Here is a 22258-nt window from a genome sequence, read left to right on the forward strand (position 1 = left end):
GTATTGGCTTCCGCCAGCCCCTGCACTCTGTATTACTGTATTACTGTTAAGCAGGCCTTCGATAATCTTGGATTACTAGCCGGTTACGGTGCTAAACCCATAGGGGCGGGTTTGGGTCGTGACACCGACCCACAGTTGGGACGATCTCACACTTGCGACAACAGCTACCGTCCTTCACGCCCCTCGATGACATCGAGATACTCATTCTCCGTTCGTTGGGGAGACCTGAGGGATGTGTTGGAAGAGAGGACTCACTATAGAAAGATCTGATGGCTGCCGGCATTGCAAAGGCTGAGCCCCTAGATCTGTTATAGTGAGGAAGTGGCAATGCCCGCGCCTAGAGCGATAACACCAGGAGACAGAGAGCTGGCAAGACTTACCGTTACCCCGTTGTCCCTAGAAATTGAGAGCACGCCGCTCCCTGCCGGATTCCACCAGCCTAAGTTCACGTTGTACGATGACAAAACGGATCCATACATGTACGTGAGTCATTACCGACAAGTAATGGCTAGACACCGGCGCAATGACGCCTTGATATGCCTCATATTCCTAGCAAGCCTGGGAGAACTGGGCCTGAAATGGTTCGAAAGGCTTCCAGAGAGGAGCATCGAGGGATGGAAACAACTCGCAGAGGCCTTCGTCACTAGATTCAAAACCAACACTCGAATGCCGAAGGAGGTCGACCATCTCCTGGGCATTAAGATGGAATCAAGAGGCTCTTTGAAGGCATATAATTCCAAGTACTGGGAAACCTACAATGAGATCCTCGACTGCCTCATCAATCTGGCGATCACCCAGTACAAACGGGGTCTCCCAGTCGGACATAGACTACAAGATTCACTTACGATGCACCAACCCACTACCATGGAATCTTTGATACAGCGAATCAACGAACACATCCGAGTGGAGGATGCCACCACCGCAACCGAGAAGGCAAATCCAGTCACGATGGACGGAAGAGTGGCAGGGAAGGTTCACTCAGTAGAGCAGGAGGATAACTGCCCAAATGACTGGTCAAAAGATCAACATCGTGGCTCAAACCGCGATGATAGGAACAAAGGTCGCAGGAACGACCGAGCTAACGCTCCTCGTGATGAAGAAGAAGATGCCAAGAGAAAGTTGAAAGCGCGAACCGGTATCACCACGGTCTTTAAAATCCCGATTTACCACATCCTAAGTGAAATCCAAGGTGAACCTTACGTCCGTTGGCCGGCCAAGTTGGGAAAAACGCAGAGAGGTTTCAACTCGAGGTATCGCTGCACATTTCATGAAGAACGAGGGCACCGAATGGAGGACTGTGTGCCGCTCAAACAACATTTGGAGGAGCTAATAGCGGTAGGGCATCTGGACCAGTACATAGACGGCGATATGAGAGCCGCTCCCCAGGGACAATGCGAGCCAAATGGCCTCGCCGTCCTAGATATAGCGCCGCAGGGCGTAATCAATGTCATCCATGGCATCATCGAGCCGGCAAGGGTTTGCGAGCTAAGAGGGATAATCAAGAAAGCCGAGCACATGAGGGAAGTGCTCTCCGTTCAGCCCACCGTGAAGAAAGGGAAAACCGAGGAAAGAGACATCCTGACCTTTTCAAGCAAAGACTTGGAAAGAATTCAAGTGCCTCATAATGACGCTCTAGTGGTGACCCTCCGCGTCAAAGACTTCGACATCAAAAGAATTCTGGTTGACCAGGGGAGTTCGGTCGAGATCATGTATTATAACGCGTTTAAACAGATGAAGTTGGAGGACAAAGACTTGGCCCCCACGACGTCTCCATTGGTTGGCTTTAACTCTCAACCAGAATGACCGATCGGAAAGATCATATTGCCAGTCAAAGCAGGATCAGTCACGAAGCAAGTAGAATTTTGGGTGCTCAAGGTTCCCTCAACCTACAACTTAATTTTGGGCAGGGGCTGGTTGCATGCCATGCAAGCGGTAGCATCGACCTATCATCAGGTCCTGCGCTTCCTGGCACCAACTAGACAGGTAGAAGAGGTTTGGGGAGACCAAGTAATGCCAAAACGGTGTTTTATCGCAGTAAATGGCAGTAGAGTTGCCAAAGGCTTTTGTGCAAATGATAGGGGGTCCAGAGGGAAATGAAGTCCTGGAAGACATAAGAAGAAAGACCGAGGAGAAATCGGTCGAAGACTAACTGGAGGTACGTGTAGACGAGAATGATCCAAGCAAGTTCTTTCTTCTGGGTTCATCTCTGTCCAGTGCCAAGCAGCTCGAGTACGTCGACTTTTTAGTTTCCAACATGGAGGCCTTTACATGGACGCCTTACGATATGCCTGGCGTCGACCTTAGCTTCATTTGCCACCAGTTAAACGACTTTCCAAACACACGGTCGATTATCCAGAGGACACGGCGCTCGGCCGTGCACCATGCCGAGATAATGGCGGAAGAGGTCAGGAACTTGTTAGAAGTAGGGGCAATAGAAGAAGTGCAATACCCTAGATGAATCTCTAACACCGTGGTAGTGCCGAAAAAGAATGGTAAATGGAGGGTGTGCATTGATTATAAGACGGTCAACCGTGCGTGTCCAAAGGACAGCTTCCCTCTTCCAAGAATCGACCAGCTGGTAGATCTAACAGCTGGCCATCAAAGGTTTAGCTTTCTGGATGCGTATCGCGGCTACCACCAGATAGCCATGTATGAACCAGACCGAGAGATCATTTCGTTCACTACTCCGCGAGGCATGTACTGCTGTAAGGTCATGCTATTCGGACTAAAAAATGCCAGGACCACTTTTCAAAGGATGATGACCAAGATGTTCGCTCCCCTTCTTGGCCGCACTATGGAGGCTTACATCGATAATATGGTGGTAAAGAGCAAGGAAAGTTCCCAACACCTCGCCGACCTAACAGAGATGTTTACCATACTTAAATATCACAAGCTGCGTTTGAACGCCTCCAAGTGCGCCTTCGGAGTTGGCACTAGAAAATTTCTAGGTTTTTTGGTCATGAACCGAGGAATTGAAGCCGACCCTTCCTAGATCAAGGCGATACAAGAACTGGAGCACCCAAACTCCATGAAGGACGTGCAACATCTCGCCGGGATGGCAGCCACGCTGAACCGATTTATCAGTCGGTCTTCAGATCATTGCAAGCCCTTCTTCAAAACTTTGAAGGCCAAGTTCTTCTGGGTTAACGAATGCGATCGCGCATTGGCGGATCTAAAAATGTACCTTTCTTCGACTTCAATCTTGGTCACACCGAAACCACGCAAAGAACTGTATCTCTACTTGGTAGTCTCTCAACACGCGGTAAGGGCCGTCCTCGCCCGTGCTGAAGGTACCCAGCACCTCCCTATCTTCTACGTAAGCAAGACCATGCTCCCGGCTGAATCAAGGTATCTGCCGTTAGAAAAGTTGGCTCTGGCCCTGATAATGGCTTCCACAAAGCTAGCGCTATTTTCATGCCCACACAATAGTTGTGCTAACCGAATTTCCACTTAAGGTGCTCTTTGAAAAGACAGATTTTACTGGTAGAATTCTGAAGTGGACCGTAGAATTAGAGCAATACGATATCAAGTTCCAACCGTGCACCGCCATAAAAGCTCAAGCTCTTGCCGACTTCGTGGCAGAATTTGCCCCAGAAACACACCCTGTTTGCCCTGTTGATTTGGCCAGCGCGAACTTGGCGCATCCTATGGCTCAGACAATAGAGACGAGTGGTGGAAAACAAGTGACAGAAGGGCAAAAGAAAGCCGAACAAGAAATGGAGGAACCGAACAACCTACCAAAACACGAGCTCGACCGGGACATAGAGAGAGACCAGAATGAACCAACTAGTACCCCGGAGTTGAGGAGATCGCAAAATCCCTCCTACTGCTGGAAGTTGTTCATTGGCGAGATATGGAAGCTCTTCGTCGATGGGGCCTCCAACAGACATGGCGCCGGGCTGGGGATCGTGCTGACTTCCCCTGACGAGCTGACCATTGAGCATGCGATCACACTCGGTTTTCCAGCCTCCAACAATGAGGCGGAATATGAAGCCCTCCTCGCCGGATTGAAAAGTGCATTAAGACTGAAAGCGTCGAAACTTGTGGTATTCAGCGACTCCAAGCTGGTGGTCAATCAGGTCTCCGGGGAGTATGAGGCCAAAGATGAAAGGATGGCCAAATATCAGGCACTTGTACGCGCAGAAATCAAAAAGTTCACTGTAATAAGAATGGAACAAATTAACAACGAGGAAAACAACGCTGCTGACGAACTTACCAGCTTGGCATCCATGCAAACAACTTTTCCCAATCCTTTGATGATAAAATTCTTAGCCCGGCCAAGCATTGAGGAAATAGAGGTGCCCGAAGTGCTCTTTGCTGACTTGGGACCGTCCTGGATGTAATTAAATAGTTTGAATAAGAATACATTTATTATTCATATCATATAATGCATTTATAAGAATAATTAAATATGGATTTTCACAAAAACAGTCTTACCAATACACATCAAAAGGTTATTTGGGTAATACTAGATTAGTATACTTTTTGACTTTGTTACGAAAAAATGTATATGAGTTGAGATTGAAGTAATGTGGTAGAGAGATGATATAACCCAAATAACATGATTGTAACCCAAATAAAATAATATGCTAAAATCGTATGTGTTATTTTAACATATGTCAAATAATTTCCAAATATGTCAAATGATAACCCATCGTACAAGATGTAGTTTTCTTTAAATGTTTGACTTTTTATATTTACATCTTAACACGTGAGAACTTCATGACCATGAGACCTACCACGAGTTCAATTTCGATGATCTAGATTGTTCATTTTGTAAGGTCATTAATGTATGTCATCCATGAAAAAATTAGTTCGATTTGATAATTATAATTTTTTTCATTTTATCGTATTTATTTTTGAAAAAATGAACGATAAATATATTTTTAAAGACAGACTATTCATTTTTGGAGACAAATATGATAAAATGAAAAGGTTACAATTATCAAATCGATAAAAAAAAAAATCGTAATTGATATATATTAAGAATTTTATAAAATGAATAATTTGAATCATTGCAGACCCCTCAAATACGAAAACATGAAAAACAAAAAACCAAATCCTTTGTTTAAATTACTCCACCAACATAGAAAGTCTTCGCGTGGAAAGTGAGTTAGCATTTTAGTTTTTTGACTTTTTTAGTCTAGGTTTAAAAGTCTCGTTTGGAATGAATTTTTTTAATTTTTGTAAAAAAAAAAATAATTATAATTTAAATGTGATATTTTATCTTATTAATTTTTTAACTTATTTTATTTTTTGTAACTATTTTAACGGATAACGCATATTGGTTGATAGCACACGCCATCTAAAATTGAAAAAAAATAAATAATAATAATTTAATGATATTTTTAAAAAAACATTTTTTTTATTACATAAAATTTGCAATTTTTTTTAATAAAAAATATAGCTCTACCTCACCCAAAAAAAATTACCCGGGTAAACTGACTAGGGTTTTGAGACGATTCTATCAAAATTAACACAGAGCATCTCCTTCCACGTATTCTGATTCTCTCTCTCTCTACCTAAACCACAACAACCAAGAACAGTCTAATCTCTCTTTACTCTCTCTCCTAATTTGGGTGCAACAGAGATGGGGAAAGGTCCAGGTCTCTACTCCGACATCGGCAAGAAAGCCAGAGGTCTCCAATCGCTTCGCTTCTTTTATTTCTCTCATTTATTGTTATTATTATTATTCGATTTTTAATCACATATGATATGTGTATGCTTATCTGCTATTGTTGTTTCAGATCTCCTGTACAGGGACTACCAGAGCGACCATAAGTTCACTGTCACCACTTACACTTCCACCGGAGTCGTTAGTTTCTCTCTCCTCTCTCTCTCTCTCTCTCTATGTGTGTGTGTGTGTGTTGCGTTGTGTTGTGTTGTGTTGTGTGTCACAAACTGTAAATTAGACCTGTTGATGAAGTTAGGGTTTCGGTTTCTTCGTGTCATTTAACTCTGTTTGGTTGCAAAGAAAATGGAGTTGATGTCTCACGCTTTGTTGTAGATAGATTTCTTTAGTAAATGGAAGACTCAGGTTAACAGGTTCGAATAAGTTGTATGGGGAAATAGCAATTCAGTGTACTATTAGAAAATAAAAAATAAAAAATAAAAAAAAATAAAATAAATAAATTACATCAGTGGTAAACTTTAAACTTTTCCATGTATTTGTAAATATTTTTTCAAAAGCCGACTGGGCCGTAATTCCCCCAAATTTTTTTGGCCTCAGCTAGTCAGAGTTTTTTTTTCTTCATAGTCTGGGGCTTTGATTAGAGGAAATTTCATTTTGCACCCAAACTATACCTTGATGATCAATTTAACCACTATATTTCTTATAATTTCAATTTTACACACCTAGACTTTTCAATTTGGGATCAATTTCATCCCCGCCATCAGCTACCGTCTATAATTATATGGCACATGCTGCCGTCTTCATTTGAGATTTCATTTTACTTCCCAAACTATTCTCAAACATATCCATTAGACCCCTAAACAATATAAAGTTTGGGGTTCTAATTGATATTTTTGAGATAGTTTTGGGGGGGGGGGGAAATAAAATTTCCAACAAAATTTCGGTGTCATATTAGCGACTATCGTTTGATTATAAACGGAAGCTAACGACAGGGGTGAAATTGATCCAAAATCAAATAGTTTAGATGTAAAATTAAAATTATAGGAAGTACAAAGGTTAAATTGATCATCGAGGTATAGTTTGGAGGGTAAAATTAAATTTTCTCCTTTGATTATGAAAAATGGATGCTTGAAAATTTTCAAAATGTTTTGGCTGCATTTGGTATCTTTATGCTTTCTTTTCTTGAAAATATTAAAACAGAAAAATAAAAGAACTGTTTCTGAATGTTATTTTCAAGAAAATTTTCTAAAAAATATTTTACAGGAACTACTTTTCTATTGTTTTCTGAATGGTCAAAAACTATTTGTAATACAAAAAATGAAAACGATGGGTGTTTCTTAATTTTTCATTATTTTTGCTTCGGGAAACATGAAAATGAAAAACAAAAATGACAATGCCCACTTTTAACAAAGCATGCTATCTTGATCTTCCACCCTCATTTTAATAGCTGTGGTAAGTTTGCTTTTAAATGGAGCACTAATCACATCTTGTTGCAAAGAGGTTTAACCTGATTACATAGGTTGACCTGTTATTTACAGTTGGGAGTGTGTATTCACGTTTATAGTCTGTCTTGTGGCATTAACCTCTGTATGCACGTCCAAACCCTACTGAATATTCAGTATGATGCTAATTATTCCCTTGTCATATTTGTTTCACATGTTAATTTTATTGTGTCATGGCAACAATCCTATGCTGCTCTCAGAATTTAATTTATTTGAATTCAACATGTTCTGATCTTTCTGTTTTTTTCCACATCCAGGCCATTACCACATCAGGAACCAAGAAAGGTGAGTTGTATTTGGCTGATGTTACTACCCAACTAAAGAACAAGAACATCACAACTGACATAAAAGTTGACACAAACTCTAATGTACGTCTTTGAACTTTATTTACTCTGATGAAACAAGTCATGTAACTTTACTCAACAGTTTCAGTTAGTTGATTTAAAGAATTTTTTTTTTTACCTGACTGATATCAACTATTTGAGTTATATTACCTGGGATTTAATGTTGGTTTTTACTGTATATTGGGCCTGTGGTGCAAGTAATTTGATTCCTACATATTTTCATCATTCTCAGAGTCAGAACTGCATTTGTTGGAGACTTGGAGTGATTGTTTTCAAGTTATTGGTCTTTGCAATCCTCACAAATTTATCTGTTACATGGTGGCACTAGACACAATTTCTGTAAAGCTTAGGTTTTAGCAATATAATATAGTTTATGGTAGCGTCCCTCAAAATTTGAATAATTTAGTCAGTTGTTTAAACAAATTGTTCATAAAGTTGTGGTTTATACATATTGGATTAAAATTGTATCATTGACTCCATTTTTTTATTCTAAGTATCCCTCTGTTTGGTGATCAAACCTAGTTTGCTTTGGATGTGAGTTTTATGCAATGAAAAGCTGGTGGTCATCACCTGAGATGCATTCAAATTGTTGGCTTTGTTTGATTATTTGGATAAACATTGCCCTTCGTTATGTGATGTAGGATGAGTAGGGATTACTTTCCTACAAGTAGTGAGCCTGGTTTAAATATACTGGCAGCAGCAACTACAGACTTACAGGGCTGGATTTGGTGGGATTTTGTGGCTGCAGAAGTATTTAAAAATAGGAGTTTAAGGATTTGTAAAAAGATAGGGTTTTGGGAATGAAAACACAAGTGTTTAGGAACAGTTGGGTGGTTGTTCTAAGCACAGTGAACAGTGACGTGAATAATAACCTTGCTGGATAGAAGAAGAAGAAGAGAGAGAGAGAAGTGCTTCATTCTCGCAAGGGATAGGCCAATCACACAAATACAATTTCAAATTTTCATAATATTAACTCTGCTGTTGAAGCATTGAGATTACACATATATTTATAGGTTAAAGACTTTCCTAATTCTAGAAGGACTTTTTCTCAAATTTAGAAACTAAAAATATTTAGCAACTACTAATATTCTAGACCAACTATGACTTCCAATTCTACTTCAATCATAATAGGAAACTTTAATGACTTCTAATTCTATTTTAATATCAAAATAGCAAATTTGGACTTTTTACCACTAAGATTATTTTAGACATAATAAAACCCATATATAATAACCCATTTAATAACTTGACCCAAAATAAAACCCATGGGTGACCCCTACAACCCATTTCCAACAATTATTGGAATTACCGTTATACTTTTAATTACTAAAACCTACTATAATGACATGAAAACTCAAAATTATTTCAAATCTTTAATTGTTGATGACTTAAATGTGCTTCATGTGAAATTCCAGATTTAGTCTTTTTCTTCTTTCCATGATTTTCATCATTGCTTTGAGAGCTTTTTCAGTGTCACCCAAGTTTAGTTGTTATATCTTTATTTATGCTTATGTGTTGATGAAACCACAGGGTTTGTTGTGTCGGTGTAGTCTGCCTTTCCTTTTTAATTTCTACTTTCTAAGAGGATACTTCAAGAATTCAGTAATCAAACTCATTGTAATGATGCTTTGGTCATTTAGCTCACAAGTTAAAGTGAATGTGTAGGTTCTCACTACCATTACCATTGATGAACCTGCACCTGGACTCAAGACAATCTTTAGCTTTATTGTTCCTGATCAGAGATCTGGCAAGGTAATCAGATTTTGCTCTTTATAGTGTCTTCCAAGTTTTTAGCTTGTGAATCACTTGTATGTACTGTATGATCATGCTGCTTCATCTGAATCCTTTTGCTCCATTTACAAGCACATAATTTACTGTTGGACACTTGGAGTCTCACCCTTAGTTGCTTATTCTTACTTATAGTGATTGTGGTAATAGGTAGAACTCCAGTACCTGCATGAGTATGCTGGAATCAGTACTGGTATTGGATTAACTGCTAGTCCCATCGTCAACTTCTCTGGCGTGGTTGGGAATGATGTTGTTTCCCTTGGGACTGATCTATCTTTTGACACTGTGACTGGAAACTTTACCAAATGCAATGCAGGGTTGAATTTCTCCAAGTCTGACCTTATTGCTTCCTTGGCACTGTGAGTATCTCCTTCATCCATAAAGGAGAAATTGAAACTTGTTTGGTTTAGTTTTTGGACACTGTTTTTGAGTTTTTCGTTTCTCTCTCTCTCTCTCTCTTATTTATTTTATTTTTAATAATAATACTTTTAAGAGGACCTAATCTTGATGCACCAAAAAAGTAAAATATTTATAAAGAAATGTGAAAAAAAAAAATCAAAAACAGTTTCAGAGTTTAAAATTGGTTTTAGGTAGTCAAGTTGTTTTAGATGATTGTCTAAATCTTTGACTTGACATTCAGTTAGTATTGCTAAAGTTTTGGAAAATTGTTCTCTGTATCTTAAGCAAGAGGAATGAAGCTCATTTCATATATTTATGTCAGTAGTTTTGGTAAAATGAAAATTATAGAGCCTGGGATATAGGCTGGGTTATGTTGTGAAATCCCAAAAAGCTAAGGACAAGCTTTGAATGAACCTTTTGACGTAATAAGTTGGATGTCTAGATGGTGTTTTAGGCTTATTTCCATCCAGGCTGATGGCCTTTTCCTGTGTGATGAGGGTTATCTTTGTTGATGGTTACAGGAATGACAAAGGTGATACCGTTACCGCTTCCTACTATCACACAGTGAGCCCATTGACCAATACAGCTGTTGGTGCGGAGCTGACACGTAGCTTTTCAAAGAATGAGAACACACTCACTATTGGAACACAGCATGCATTGGACCCACTAACCACGGTGAAGGCTCGGGTGAACAGCTATGGCAAGGCAAGTGCTCTCATCCAGCATGCATGGCGGCCAAAATCCCTCTTCACCATCTCGGGGGAAGTGGACACCACGGCAATTGAAAAAAGTGCTAAGATTGGACTGGCTTTGGCTCTGAAGCCATGATTTTAGAATTGTCTTTGCTTGAAAGGAAGAACCGGAATTGTTTTTGTATGGTGGAGAGCAATAAGGTAGGTAGAATGAACCTAGTACAGTATCTCTTTTTCCTTAAAACATTTTGCCCGTTGAATGTGGCGGCATTGGTTTCTTTGAACTTTGATGGTTGTGGGCTGTAAAAAATAATGTAGCTGGTTGCAGCCTGGCATCATTTTCCTTCTCATATACTCCGTCAATCTATTCTATTATTCAATGTGGATTAATTGAATAGAATTTTCTTATGGAATGTGATAACGCCTCATCACTGCTGCTTCTTGTACTTGATCTACAATTTGATTTTATTGTTTCCGTAATTTTTTTTTTCTTCGTCTGTTTTAAAAACTAGAAATTATAAGAAACTACTATAGGTCTTGGAAACTCATCATATACTATTTGTCTCTGCTTTATTTTAGAACAGCATTCCAGTTTTTCATTTTCCATCAAGCTCTCGGCCTCCAAAGAGGGTTAGTTGATATGTACTCATATGTCATGTTTGTTTGGGCGGACTGAATTAGGTGGATTAGTATTTCCATGACTAATAGTCCTAGAACTACGAATTCTTTGGATTGTGGATCTTATCTTATGTTTAGATTGAGTTAGGATTATAAGGAAGGACGGACTAATAGTCCAGACTTTGCTAATCTTCCAATTTATAGCCCACCCTCTCTGTGGGATTGAATAGTCCATCATATGTGGGATGCAATATCCGAATGGATTGTTAGTCCGTACTTTAATTATTTAACCAAATATTGGATTAATAATTTTATTAGATTATTAGTCCAATTTCAAGTTTATGTCCACCCAAACAAACAGGACCTTAAAAGGATACTGAATATTGGATCACCTCCTATATCTTCACGGGCTTTTATGTTACCATTGGGCCCCTACTTAGCTTCATAGATGTTTGGGGAGGTATGGTGTTGTTTAACAATTAAACTGCCAGGTATTAGTTTAGGGTGTGGTGGGCTATGCATGATGAGGGGGTACAAAAAAGGGTAAAATTTGCAGTTCCGGCTCACAAATTAATGCTATTATGCAGTGTTGTTTTTGAATATTAGAATGAACTTTACTGAGTTGGGAGTCATTGTGTTAGAGATTGGTTTTATGATTGATGCTGTTTGTATCAAACTGCTTCATATAGGATGGTGCAGCGATGATTATGATAAAATTCAGGTGATTTTGACTTATTTGTAGGGTTGATTGTTCACCACAAGATTCCTGTGAGAGGAACATATCAACAGTGTAAAAGCCAAGTTCTAACTGAAATAATTTGTTTGATAAAATGCATCATCTGGTACTACCTTACTAATAGCAACTCCAATTGGCTCTTGATATTGCCTGTGTTAGGCATTTCGCCTAGACATATCCCAATTTGAAAGCTCCAACAGACTAGGCAAAGGAAGAGGCATTTCGCCTCATGTCCTACATGCAGGCTACATATACAGAGCATAGTGAGGCTCGGCAACGAGAGTTCCCTCCTACTTCTCTCGCTGCCTTCATCAACATCTGTTTCTTCAAATGATTTGCCACCACCAATGCAAGTATGAAACACTTCCCCTCTCTGAATACCATTGCCCGATCATGAAACTCCTTCCCTCCCCATTTGAACCTGCAAAACCCCCTCTTCTCCCTTATTTCCTTATCTTCGAACCCCTCTTCTTGAAACCCCCTTATCAGCTCATTACTGATATAAATAGTTGTACTTTTTTAGTTTTATTTTTTATTGCATGGTTGTATTTTTACTTATATAAACCTATATTGTCTGTACAGCTGAAAAGGTCCCATATAAATTTTTCAGTTTGTTTACCTGAAGTTATTGCATTTGTGAGCAATGGATCTAGAAGAACTTTCTTAACTTGTTGATTGAAAAAGAAAATTGAAGTTTGTTTGATTAGCTGGCTAAAAGAAAGAGTACTGTTAGAAGGCTGATCCTAATGAGTGCCCCTAGGCACTTGTTGAGGTGTATTTACAGTTGTATTAATTGATCATGATTTTCGTAACTTCCTATTTTTAACTTGTGCATTTAATCATATGCATTTATTTACATTTTATATGCATAAAACTAATTATTAACTAAGATTTAACAAGTTGCATGATGTATTTAATGCAAATAGATTCATTAGTTACTTCTTATTTACCATGACTCTTGTTAAAATACACACTAACCAAAGTAATTAGACAAAATTATGTGTATACTTTTTTGTTTACTTTTACTAGGCAGTGTTGAAGTTGCTTTAAGTTAGTGATGTGGTTAATGAGACCTTGCCATTTACAATCGCAAAATAGTAACCATATTTCATCACACGACAATTATTAAATAATAATATATTTCTAAATAAAGTATCTTTCCGTTCATATGATTACATTGTACAAACGGTAACACATGCAGTTATATATTCATAAGTCTTATCCCTAAATTTATAGCATTTGCCACAAGTTCATGGTATGAAATAAAAGTTAAACAGATATATAAATACCCTAGTGGCTACAACTTTCTAAGACGGTGTTTGGTTACAACAAAAGTGAGTTTTAACTCAATATAGTTTAAGCCCTAGGGTTGTACAAAAATAATTACAACAATAACAAAAAGAAGCTCTTGGCTCCAAGTCCCCCCAAGTTATGACCTTGGCGGAGGCATATCATCATCACCTCAAAATGGTTTTCCACGTAGGATGAGCCAAAGTTCAATAGAGATATTCTAATATAGTGTATGAATCTTAACAAAGCTATAAAGTGAAAGCATATGCAATGCTTGTGCCAAAACGTTTTATAACTCTTTCCAAAACTATGTAATGCCAGGTTTATATTACAATTCTAGAAAATTATTTTATTTACAATAGAAAACAAGGCAGTAGATACAACACTGGGAATCTCTAAAAACGTGTCTATTAGTAGGCTATAAACCTATTGATAGACTAATCGTGCGGATTTTTGAATTTTCACTAAGGACACACAGTCCAACAAAAATACCACAATCATACCCCCTACCCAAATTCACTAAGGTGTTCACCATTTTTCTCAAAACAATAAATATTTTCAATGTATTAAATATGCAACAATACTCAATGCAAATGGGTGAGAAATTAATTCCAATTCTCCTAATTCTCATGCAATTTCTACAACAATCATAGTTATCTTCCAACAATAACTCAAAACAGATATATCTAAACAGATAAATAATTTCTAATAAAGATAAATTTTTCAAAATTTCAAGATGGAAGTGATAATGCATATCTTACTCCACTATCATCATCATCATCATCATTCTAATTTTATAAAACCCAGCATCATTTTCGTCTCCTTTTTACAAAACTAAATATTCATATTTTAGGGAAAAAACCTATTTTTTTTTTATAAAACAATTCCAAGGATAACACAACCCAATCATATTTTCAATTCTACAACCATTTTCAAGAATCTATTTGAAAACTCCTCTTTTGATTTTAAAACCAAAACCCTAGATTTTTATCTAAAAATTTCTCAATCACAATCTTATTTAGAAAAACAAATAACTAAGTTAAAAGTCATACTAAAGTGTGGAGAAAAAACAAATATCTAAGTTAAAAATCATATTAAAGTGTGAAAAAATCCCTACCTCAAAGCTAGAAGGCAAGAAAGAGAGTCAAAAACCTCGACGAAACCGAAAATCAACTTTGCTCCGATCAAAATGAAGTTCTAGGTGAGCTTTACCTTTTTATCAGAGGGACTAGGGTGTAGAGATCAATGAATGATAGTGTATTTGAAGGTTTAAAGATGGCTTTAGAGAGAGAGAGAGAGAGAGAGAGAGAGTAGATCTAGGTTTTGGAATGTAGAGAGAGAGAGAGATGAGAAAATGACTCAAAAAGTGACTTTGTCGGACTGATATACGCGCAGACTGCTCGAGCGCAAAAATGGTCACTCGAGCGGCCATACACAAACGAAGACACCGCTTGAGCGCACAATGCATCCCTTTCAGTAGTTTAGACCTGTAAAAGTGCACTCGAGTGCAAAAAGCGTCGCTCGAGTGCAGATATCAAACTCTCAATAGTTTTGCAGACTGTAAAAGACCGCTCGAGCAAACAAGCAAAATTTTAGGCAAAAACTCCTTTGAAAAACGAACTCCCTATCTGCTTCAAACGTAACCACAATCCTCACACAATCCGATTCAACAAGGAATAAGATGAATAAGGACGTGAACAACCATCAAGACAAAGAATCCCGGATCCAAAACAATAAACGGATCAGGTCTAAACCAGAATCGTTATAGTTAAGTTGGACTCATTGGGTACACAATTTATGTTGACATGGATAGAGAGGTCTATACAATGTATCTGTTTGCCATTTCAGATTTGAATAGTATGGCAATGGATTAAATTCAGCCGAATTTGAACCCTAATTATGCGTCAACACCCATTACAGTCTGCCATGAATAATCAGTTGTTGGTTGGTCTATATAATGATCATCCATATTTGCCTCAAATCATGCTTGTCGGCACTGCAGCTTGCCCCACTGAGCATGTACTGTCTTCCATGTTGTCTGAATCAGCCTGGCACTTTGCATGTCAAAGAAATCTGTTTATTTCTGCTGAAAATTGTGCATCCAATATAAATAAGGAGAGCTGTTGCAGTCCACAGCAGTCAACCTGAAAACCCGAACAATAATTGGTAACAAACGGATGGCCTCAATGCAACAGCCAACCATGCGCAAACTTGGAGCTTAAACTTCGTCGATTTTAACGTTGAGAATAGAAATTTGGTACCTAACAACCACCAGACACTCTGTGAGTCAAAATTGACTCTTCGGATGTGTCTCAGCAAGAGCTTCAAAACCTCCACTTCAATCCAATAACCCTAATCGCATCACTGTTCGATTTTCTGTAGACTACATTTGCATATATGAGATTCAAAAGCCTACATACATACTGTAGTGGCAACAACAATACTCTATATTACGAATTACTCTATAATGTCTTAGCAGCTCATTACAGTATGAAAAAGCAAGTAGATTATATGCATGAACAAACAAACCACACCAAATTATTATTATTATTTTATTTTGTTTTTTTTTTTTTTCCGGGAATTGAAAGCACAGAGTAGAAACTCTCTAGGTACTAGCAACCATTTTATACAGAAGCAGAAACTTATTCCGACTTTGCATGTTCAGAACTTAATGACGTTCCATTGTTTGGCCCTGAAGGAGACCATCCCTGATTTGAGAAGCAATGTCTCTCACAGCCCCTGGTCCGTGTGGAATGAAGACAGATGAAGACTTCGAGGAGGCACCAATCTCCTTCATGGTGTCAAAGTACTGTGTAACCAGAACCATGTCCATGACATCCTTGGATGATGTTCCGGGGACATTTGAGGAGAAGGCAAGCACGCTGTCCCTCAGACCATCTACAATGGCTTGGCGTTGCCGAGCTATGCCGAGCCCAGCCAGGTACTTGGACTCTGCATCTCCCTCCGCTCGCTTAATCTGCAGTATCTTCTCTGCTTCAGCTTTCTCATTTGCAGCAACCCTCATTCTTGAAGCTAGTTCAGAGAAAAAAAGAGAACCACAATCAAATCAATTCATTCATGCAGGAAATAATACAAGTGACAAAAGGGATTTCAGTTAAGAGAATACAATCGGGAGATTCCTATCTCTGCATATAAGGTTGATGAATGCTTTTGAAAAATGCAAGAAACAATATACGGTCCTTTTTCGTAGAGTGGTTAAAACTCGGTCTACCTTGAGTTTGTGGATTTGAACCTAAAGAGAATCACTTTGTGCAAATTATACCAAAGGTTAGGCCGGGAATAGGGACTAATCTGGGCGCAATTTTATTTTATATTGTATATATATATATATATATATTTCTAGTACAGAGCTGAATGGATATAAAAAGAACAAGTGAGGAGATTTGCAACCTCATTTTTTGTATGAAGTTTTTCGCAGGCTGAAATCGTGGAGCTGAAGTCCTTTTGCAGGCCCATAATGCACTAAACATGGTGACAAATTCAGTTTTGTACTAGGGGCCAATACCATGGAAGTCGGAATGTCTTCCTGCAAGGGTGGTTCTCAGCAATCAATGATTCCACTTTGGCCGAAAGTTATTTTATTTTATTTTATTTTTTGGGCAAATTACATATACACCCCTCCAGGTTTGGTTAAATTACAGATACCCCCCTGAGGTTTCGGAAATTACATCCCGCCCCCTGAGGTTTGTATTTTCATAACAATTTACCCCCTGAGGTTTATATTTCATAACAAATTACCCCCTAATTTCGGGTATCTGTAATTTTGTCAAACCTGGAGGGGTGTATATGTAATTTGCCCTTATTTTTTTCCCACTTTGGCCTCTAAAGTTTGAAGTTTTTCCCAATTTACTCCAAAAACTAACTTATGTCCACAATTAAATACAAAATGACGCATTGACAGTCACGTGACATAAAAATATTTTATTATATATGATATATTTTTATAGCACATGGCAGCTAACGTAGCATTTTCTGTCTAATTTTAAACATAAATTAACTTTAGGAATAAAATGGGGAAAAAAACTTCAAGGGCCAAAGTAGAAAAATGGCCAAACATAAAGGGGGCAAAGTATAATTTACCCGATCAGACTTCATAGCTGTTATGGCCAATATTTAAACTTAATTTGCAACAAAAATTAGAGCCCATTAAGGCCATTATTTCTGCAATTTGAATTAAGGATTACAACAAAAAACTGGTTCAACTTTTCCCAATTGTGCAAACTTAGACAACTGGCTTAACAGTACCAAGAAAATTCAGTCATATCAAGTCTTGTTTTGGAGTTGTACAAAGTACAGAACTAATGTTTCAAATTATGAAAATGGGCATATATTACCTGCATTAATCTCGTTCATGGCTCTCTTCACATGCTCATCTGGTTCAATATCCACAATGAGAGTTTGAACTATTTGGAACCCATAATGAGACATGGCCTATAAATCCAAAGAGAAGAGAATAAAGATTAGTTGGCCAATTTTATAATCCAAACTATTTCTAAACTAAACAGAAATACACCTTTTCAAGTTCGTTCTCCACAGCTTTTGCTATATCATTCTTCTGCTCAAAGACTGAATCTAGCTCCAACTTTGGCACACTTGCCCTGATAACTGAATGAGTAACATGCATTTGTTATCAAATTTTACTTTCTTACCACAAGCTATAATTTCTACAATCATGTCAATTAATGTTGAGAAATACAAAAGAAATTGTCAAAATTTTGGGATCAATTGCAGATTATAATAGATGAAGATCTGCATAAAATTCAACAGCATTTTGCCATTGACAAAATTTACGAGCTTCTCTAGTGGCAACTTTGGGTGGTTTTCTTAATTATTCAGATGGTTGCATCAAATAGTAATTTCATTCAACCTTATGGGTGCTCTTAATTCACAAGATGCTTGCATAAAAAAGTTCCTTCAGTTTCCTATTTCGAGAACCAATAACCTAATTAGTCTGACATTTAAAGCTCTACTAAGAAGGGAATTGACTGAAAGATATGTCTTTCACTCACAACTTATGATGTGAATTGTTTTATTTCTTTCTTATTTTTCAACTCTTTTTTTTTTCCTGGCGGAAAAGTGGGGAGAGGGGACTATTTATTAATTGATAAAAGAAGGCATCATTGATAAGGTACAGAAATGAGTATATGACAACCAGCAATGATGCTAATATGTAAAATTGGGTGCACGGCTTTTATTAAAGCAGAAGGGTGCTTGTGAAGAGTTGGGAAGGATGTATAAATACTGCATTTTTTCCCCTACACCGGGCCTGGGACATTGGATTCTAAAATACATTCATACAAGTCGCCTTTTTATTTGTCCCCTTACAAAAACAATCTTTCGATATTGTTAGCAAAATCTAAATATAACTGAACTTAAACTCAAAGGTAGATTCTAACTTACGAAGGTTTTTTAAGAACTCTTTCAAAACGTTACTTATAAAAGGAAGTTATGTGGAAAATAAAATCAGCATAACTGCAGAATACAATAATCACAAGATCTGATTTTATGGTGCACATGACCAACTTTGCAACAAGTAAAGATACAACTAAAACTTCCTAGCATTGTTACTCAATTATCAATATGAAAAGATTTGGAAAACAAATAAGATGAAAGTGTAAGACATTGCATTCTTAAGCTCCAAATCCATACCATCAAAGACATAAGCTTGGATTTGCTCTTTGGTATTGCTGAGCTTGTAGAAAGCGTCAGAGGCCTTGTCTGCTATGGCTCGGTATTGAATAGAAGCGACCACAGTGACAAAAACATTATCCTGAAAACAAACCATAGAAAAGAAACTATGAATCTTTGTAGTGTAGCATTTGTTCAAAATATAAAAGTGATTATTGATGGGGCTTGAAGACAACAAAATGTACATGATTTTGACTCAAACGTCTTGCATTGCTAGCTTCCAAATCAGATCCCAGGAAGCAGAAATTTGGGTTTATTTTAGCAACGACAAAACAAAATGAATCTACCATTTCTCATAAAATTTGTATCAAAACAGTTCCTTCAAATTAATTACATTCCCTTTGCTTTGTCCATGAAGGATAAAGAAAACGGTCTTTTAAGAACTTCTAAATTCGATGGCCTAGATTGGAAAGGCCCCAGTTAATAATTTTCTAGATGTACCATACAACATAAGGACTTACTTTCCAAATAAACAAAAAAAAAACTATGACGCAAGTAATGAGACATGTTGCTTGTTTTTGTTCTTTTAGATGCTACAATAAGAGAAAAATGGTATGGAAGATATGAACTAAATTGCTTCTTTCTTGGATTTCATATTTCAAAGTATTTGAGTTCAGTTGAATGTCTTAAAGTAATATTCAATAAGGAATCATGAATATCGTAACAATCTGGTTTTTTAATTGTACTATCATCCTAGACATCCAACATTCTATGAAAAGATGCTTCAAAAGTGAGAAAGTAAGAAAGAAAAGAAGATATACTGTCAACAAGAATTGACATAAACAACAAACCTTTGTCTTTGTTTCGCAACGAACATCTAGCTGCTGCACGCGTAATGAAAGGGTACCTGCCATTTGCTTCCCAATACACCAAGGCATAAGGTGACAACCAGGATCAAGCACAGCATCAAACTTCCCAAAAGTTTCTCTGATAGCCACAGTGGATTGATCCACTTGAATGCAACCAAAAGCTTGTCCCATCGTTGATTCTTGCCTATTATAACATCAGAAACGAACTTTACTAGAATCTAAAGCAACTTGAAGATGCAAAAACAACATAATTTGGATACGCCCATCTCATCAATAAAAAAGCATCAAATTAGCAATGACCCACAATAAGTATAAATATAGATACATATACATGCAGGCATAAGGTTAGATTACATATTTAGAGTTGTTACCAGAGCAATTTAAAGATAAACTTTAAATGAGATTGTTTTGTCACAATTTTAACAGCCAAACTAATAACAACATGGATAATATGTACAACACTATAAAAGGGTTAATATAATAATCATATAAACCAAACAAATGAGAAACTACAGGCTTAGGGCCAACAAGCCCACAGGAAATTATGGGTGGTTTCCCAAAACTGTTGTAACAAATGCAACTGACAGTATGTCAATGAAATAACCAGCAAAGGATATTATAAGATGAATGTACAGTCTTCAAATTATTCTACTAGATGCTGAAAATTGGGGGATCGTAGAGCACAGACAGCACTATGGTCGAGCATAAATTTTACAGGCGGGGAAGGGGAATCTATCAAGGTTTTTTGGCTCACAATTTATGGTTCAGCATAAATTTTATAGGTCATATGCATAACAAAAAACTCAATAACTAACTGAACAAATACCAATCACATGGATGAAACTACATGAGCTCTAAAATTATGGTCGAGCATAAATTTTATAGTTCATATGCGTAACAAAAGACTTAATAAGTAGTCGAACAAATACCAATCACATGGATGAAACTACATGAGCTGTAAAATTACGGTCGAGCATAAATTTTATAGTTCATATGCGTAACAAAAGACTTAATAAGTAGTCGAACAAATACCAATCACGTGCATGAAATTAAAGGCAACAGGAGACCATACTCTCTTCCATTACATAAACAAATTACAAAACATAAATAATGAGTGTAATTACATAAACTCATAAAATACACAAGATTTTAGTAAAATATTTTGAAATATGAAGCAATCCTTTGCAAATTCAGATATCACCAGCTACTACCCAGGGCAACAGGCAGATCGGTTACATTAGAAAAGGAAAATGAATTAAAACAATGATTTCTTAAATTGTAAACATTGACTATGATTTGTTCAAAATCACATGATAACAAGCAACTAATATCCAAACCTTCATTGTCACTTGTCATCAGCCACATAAATTCCATACCAAGAAGATAAGTTTTAACGCATCATTGGAAAACACAAGCAAGCAATAATTTTTAATGCTGAATTGGTCAGTGACTAGATAATTTAAAATTGGGCTCATATCATACAATTTTTAACTATAATTACAACTTATTTAAGAATGTTCACGTAAAAAGTATTAAAATAAGAGTCACACGAAGGTGAAAATATTAGAATTTCAATTAGGGCTATTTCAACTTGTTAAAAGCTTGTTCGAGATTGACTTGTTAGGTAAACAAACCGAGCCTAAGTGTGTTTTCACGGTCATTAAATTTTCAAGCCAAACTTGAACAACCTACCAGCCAGATCGACTCAGGCTCGTTTGCAGTACTAATTTCCATGTGTTTTTTTTCCACATATTATAATTAGCATTTTCATTAAAAATAATGGCTAGGAAAAGTGAACAAAATGAGAATTGAAAACAATGTGTAAACAAAGAAGAAGTGATAAAAAAACAGAGAGTAAGGTGTAACAAATCAACCAGTTTGTGCAATTACAGACAGTTTGAAACATTCCTGGCAAAGTTAAATCAGAATTGTTATAAATCAGATACATAGAAATTGTTGAATTACCTAGTGAACTTCCAACAGAGAAAAAGAAAACACACACAGAGAGAAGAGGATTGGTTTGAAATGAAAAACAGAAATGGATCGATGGGAAGAGAATGTGATGTGAGGGGGGGATTTAGGCGTAGGTGTATTTTATAGTGGAATTGGAGAGGGTTCTGCGATAGAGTATTCCCAACGCGGAAAGAAATTCGTAGGGAATTTAAGTACCGGTGGAGGGGATCTCTGTTTTGTCAGTTTTATTCGAGTAGTAAATTAAATTACGTCCAGCTTGTCTCCAATTGGAGATGATGACTGAATCGTCCAGTCTGATTCATGGTTCATTTTTGTTTAATGTGTTGACGTCGTCGAGTAGTATATTATTGTAAAAAATCATGTTAATCGGCTATCGATACCTATTTCAGATCAGTTTTGTATTTAAAAAAATAAACAATAAAAAAATAAATAATTGACAAAAATCTGAACTGATCAAATAGTTATCGATATTCGATCAATGTTATTTTTTACAGAAATATAATACTCGACACGTTCTACATATTCATCGGTTCGAATTATCGAAAAAAAGACCCAATAATAAGCCCAGAGGCTGGACTGGATAATCTAATCTTGATTTCTAATTAAAGAAAAGCTGGACCCATTAAATTATTGTTCTTGATGATGATGGATGTGATTGATTCTATCTTTCCGGGAAACTGCACCTTTTTTCTTCTTAAAGCTTCTTGTGGTGTGTTTCAGGGAAATGCCCCATTGCCATGTCTTATTTGGGAGAGGCTTCGCTTG

At 37.1% G+C, this 22258-nt stretch overlaps 4 protein-coding genes across 9 annotated transcripts; 3 read left to right on the forward strand and 1 right to left on the reverse strand.

Annotated features, from left to right (window-relative positions):
- The first annotated feature begins 327 nt into the window (after positions 1 to 327).
- On the forward strand, positions 328 to 1803 carry LOC114322892 (uncharacterized). The gene has a single exon (XM_028270344.2). The coding sequence runs from the start codon at positions 328 to 330 to the stop codon at positions 1801 to 1803; it is 1476 nt and encodes a 491-aa protein (XP_028126145.2).
- Positions 1804 to 3055: 1252 nt separating this feature from the next.
- LOC145802537 (uncharacterized) lies at positions 3056 to 4343 on the forward strand. Its single transcript, XM_082895265.1, has 2 exons — positions 3056 to 3348; positions 3488 to 4343. Exons 1-2 carry the CDS (start codon positions 3056 to 3058, stop codon positions 4341 to 4343), a joined length of 1149 nt encoding a protein of 382 aa, XP_082751391.1.
- Positions 4344 to 5359: 1016 nt separating this feature from the next.
- LOC114322876 (mitochondrial outer membrane protein porin of 36 kDa) lies at positions 5360 to 10803 on the forward strand. The gene is made up of 6 exons (XM_028270315.2): positions 5360 to 5639; positions 5748 to 5815; positions 7392 to 7502; positions 9144 to 9230; positions 9417 to 9625; positions 10187 to 10803. Exons 1-6 carry the CDS (start codon positions 5591 to 5593, stop codon positions 10491 to 10493), a joined length of 831 nt encoding a protein of 276 aa, XP_028126116.1. The 5' UTR covers positions 5360 to 5590; the 3' UTR covers positions 10494 to 10803.
- Positions 10804 to 15430: 4627 nt separating this feature from the next.
- On the reverse strand, positions 15431 to 21806 carry LOC114322877 (hypersensitive-induced response protein 1). 6 transcript variants are annotated; one of them, XM_028270317.2, is made up of 6 exons: positions 21485 to 21806; positions 19502 to 19703; positions 18672 to 18792; positions 17536 to 17627; positions 17357 to 17453; positions 15431 to 16034 (listed from the first exon to the last, which is right to left on the reverse strand). In XM_028270317.2, the coding sequence occupies exons 2-6, from the start codon at positions 19688 to 19690 to the stop codon at positions 15670 to 15672; spliced, it is 864 nt and encodes a 287-aa protein (XP_028126118.2). In that variant the 5' UTR covers positions 19691 to 19703; positions 21485 to 21806; the 3' UTR covers positions 15431 to 15669. The 6 variants fall into 6 exon arrangements, with proteins under 6 accessions (XP_028126118.2, XP_082750560.1, XP_082750562.1 ...); XM_082894434.1 differs by lacking the exon at positions 21485 to 21806 and adding an exon at positions 20721 to 20916; XM_082894436.1 differs by lacking the exon at positions 21485 to 21806 and adding an exon at positions 20731 to 20812.
- Between the last annotated feature and the right edge of the window lie 452 nt (positions 21807 to 22258).

This window comes from Camellia sinensis, chromosome 11 (assembly GCF_055761805.1).
Source record: "Camellia sinensis isolate YWXY chromosome 11, ASM5576180v1, whole genome shotgun sequence".
NCBI lineage: Eukaryota > Viridiplantae > Streptophyta > Magnoliopsida > Ericales > Theaceae > Camellia > Camellia sinensis.

Excerpts from the sequence above, each read along its gene's own strand:
- LOC114322892 (XM_028270344.2), top strand. The coding sequence starts at position 328 with ATGCCCGCGCCTAGAGCGATAACACCAGGAGACAGAGAGCTGGCAAGA.
- LOC145802537 (XM_082895265.1), top strand. The coding sequence starts at position 3,056 with ATGGCAGCCACGCTGAACCGATTTATCAGTCGGTCTTCAGATCATTGC. Across the intron at positions 3,349-3,487 it reads ATGCTCCCGGCTGAATCAAG|AATTCTGAAGTGGACCGTAG; the intron begins GTATCTGCCGTT and ends TTTTACTGGTAG.
- LOC114322876 (XM_028270315.2), top strand. The coding sequence starts at position 5,591 with ATGGGGAAAGGTCCAGGTCTCTACTCCGACATCGGCAAGAAAGCCAGA. Across the intron at positions 5,640-5,747 it reads CATCGGCAAGAAAGCCAGAG|ATCTCCTGTACAGGGACTAC; the intron begins GTCTCCAATCGC and ends TTGTTGTTTCAG. Across the intron at positions 7,503-9,143 it reads AAGTTGACACAAACTCTAAT|GTTCTCACTACCATTACCAT; the intron begins GTACGTCTTTGA and ends GTGAATGTGTAG.
- LOC114322877 (XM_082894434.1), bottom strand. The coding sequence starts at position 20,893 with ATGGAATTTATGTGGCTGATGACAAGTGACAATGAAGGTTTGGATATT. Across the intron at positions 19,704-20,720 it reads GTTGCCCTGGGTAGTAGCTG|GCAAGAATCAACGATGGGAC; the intron begins GTGATATCTGAA and ends ATGTTATAATAG. Across the intron at positions 16,035-17,356 it reads CATGAACGAGATTAATGCAG|CTTCAAGAATGAGGGTTGCT; the intron begins GTAATATATGCC and ends TCTCTGAACTAG.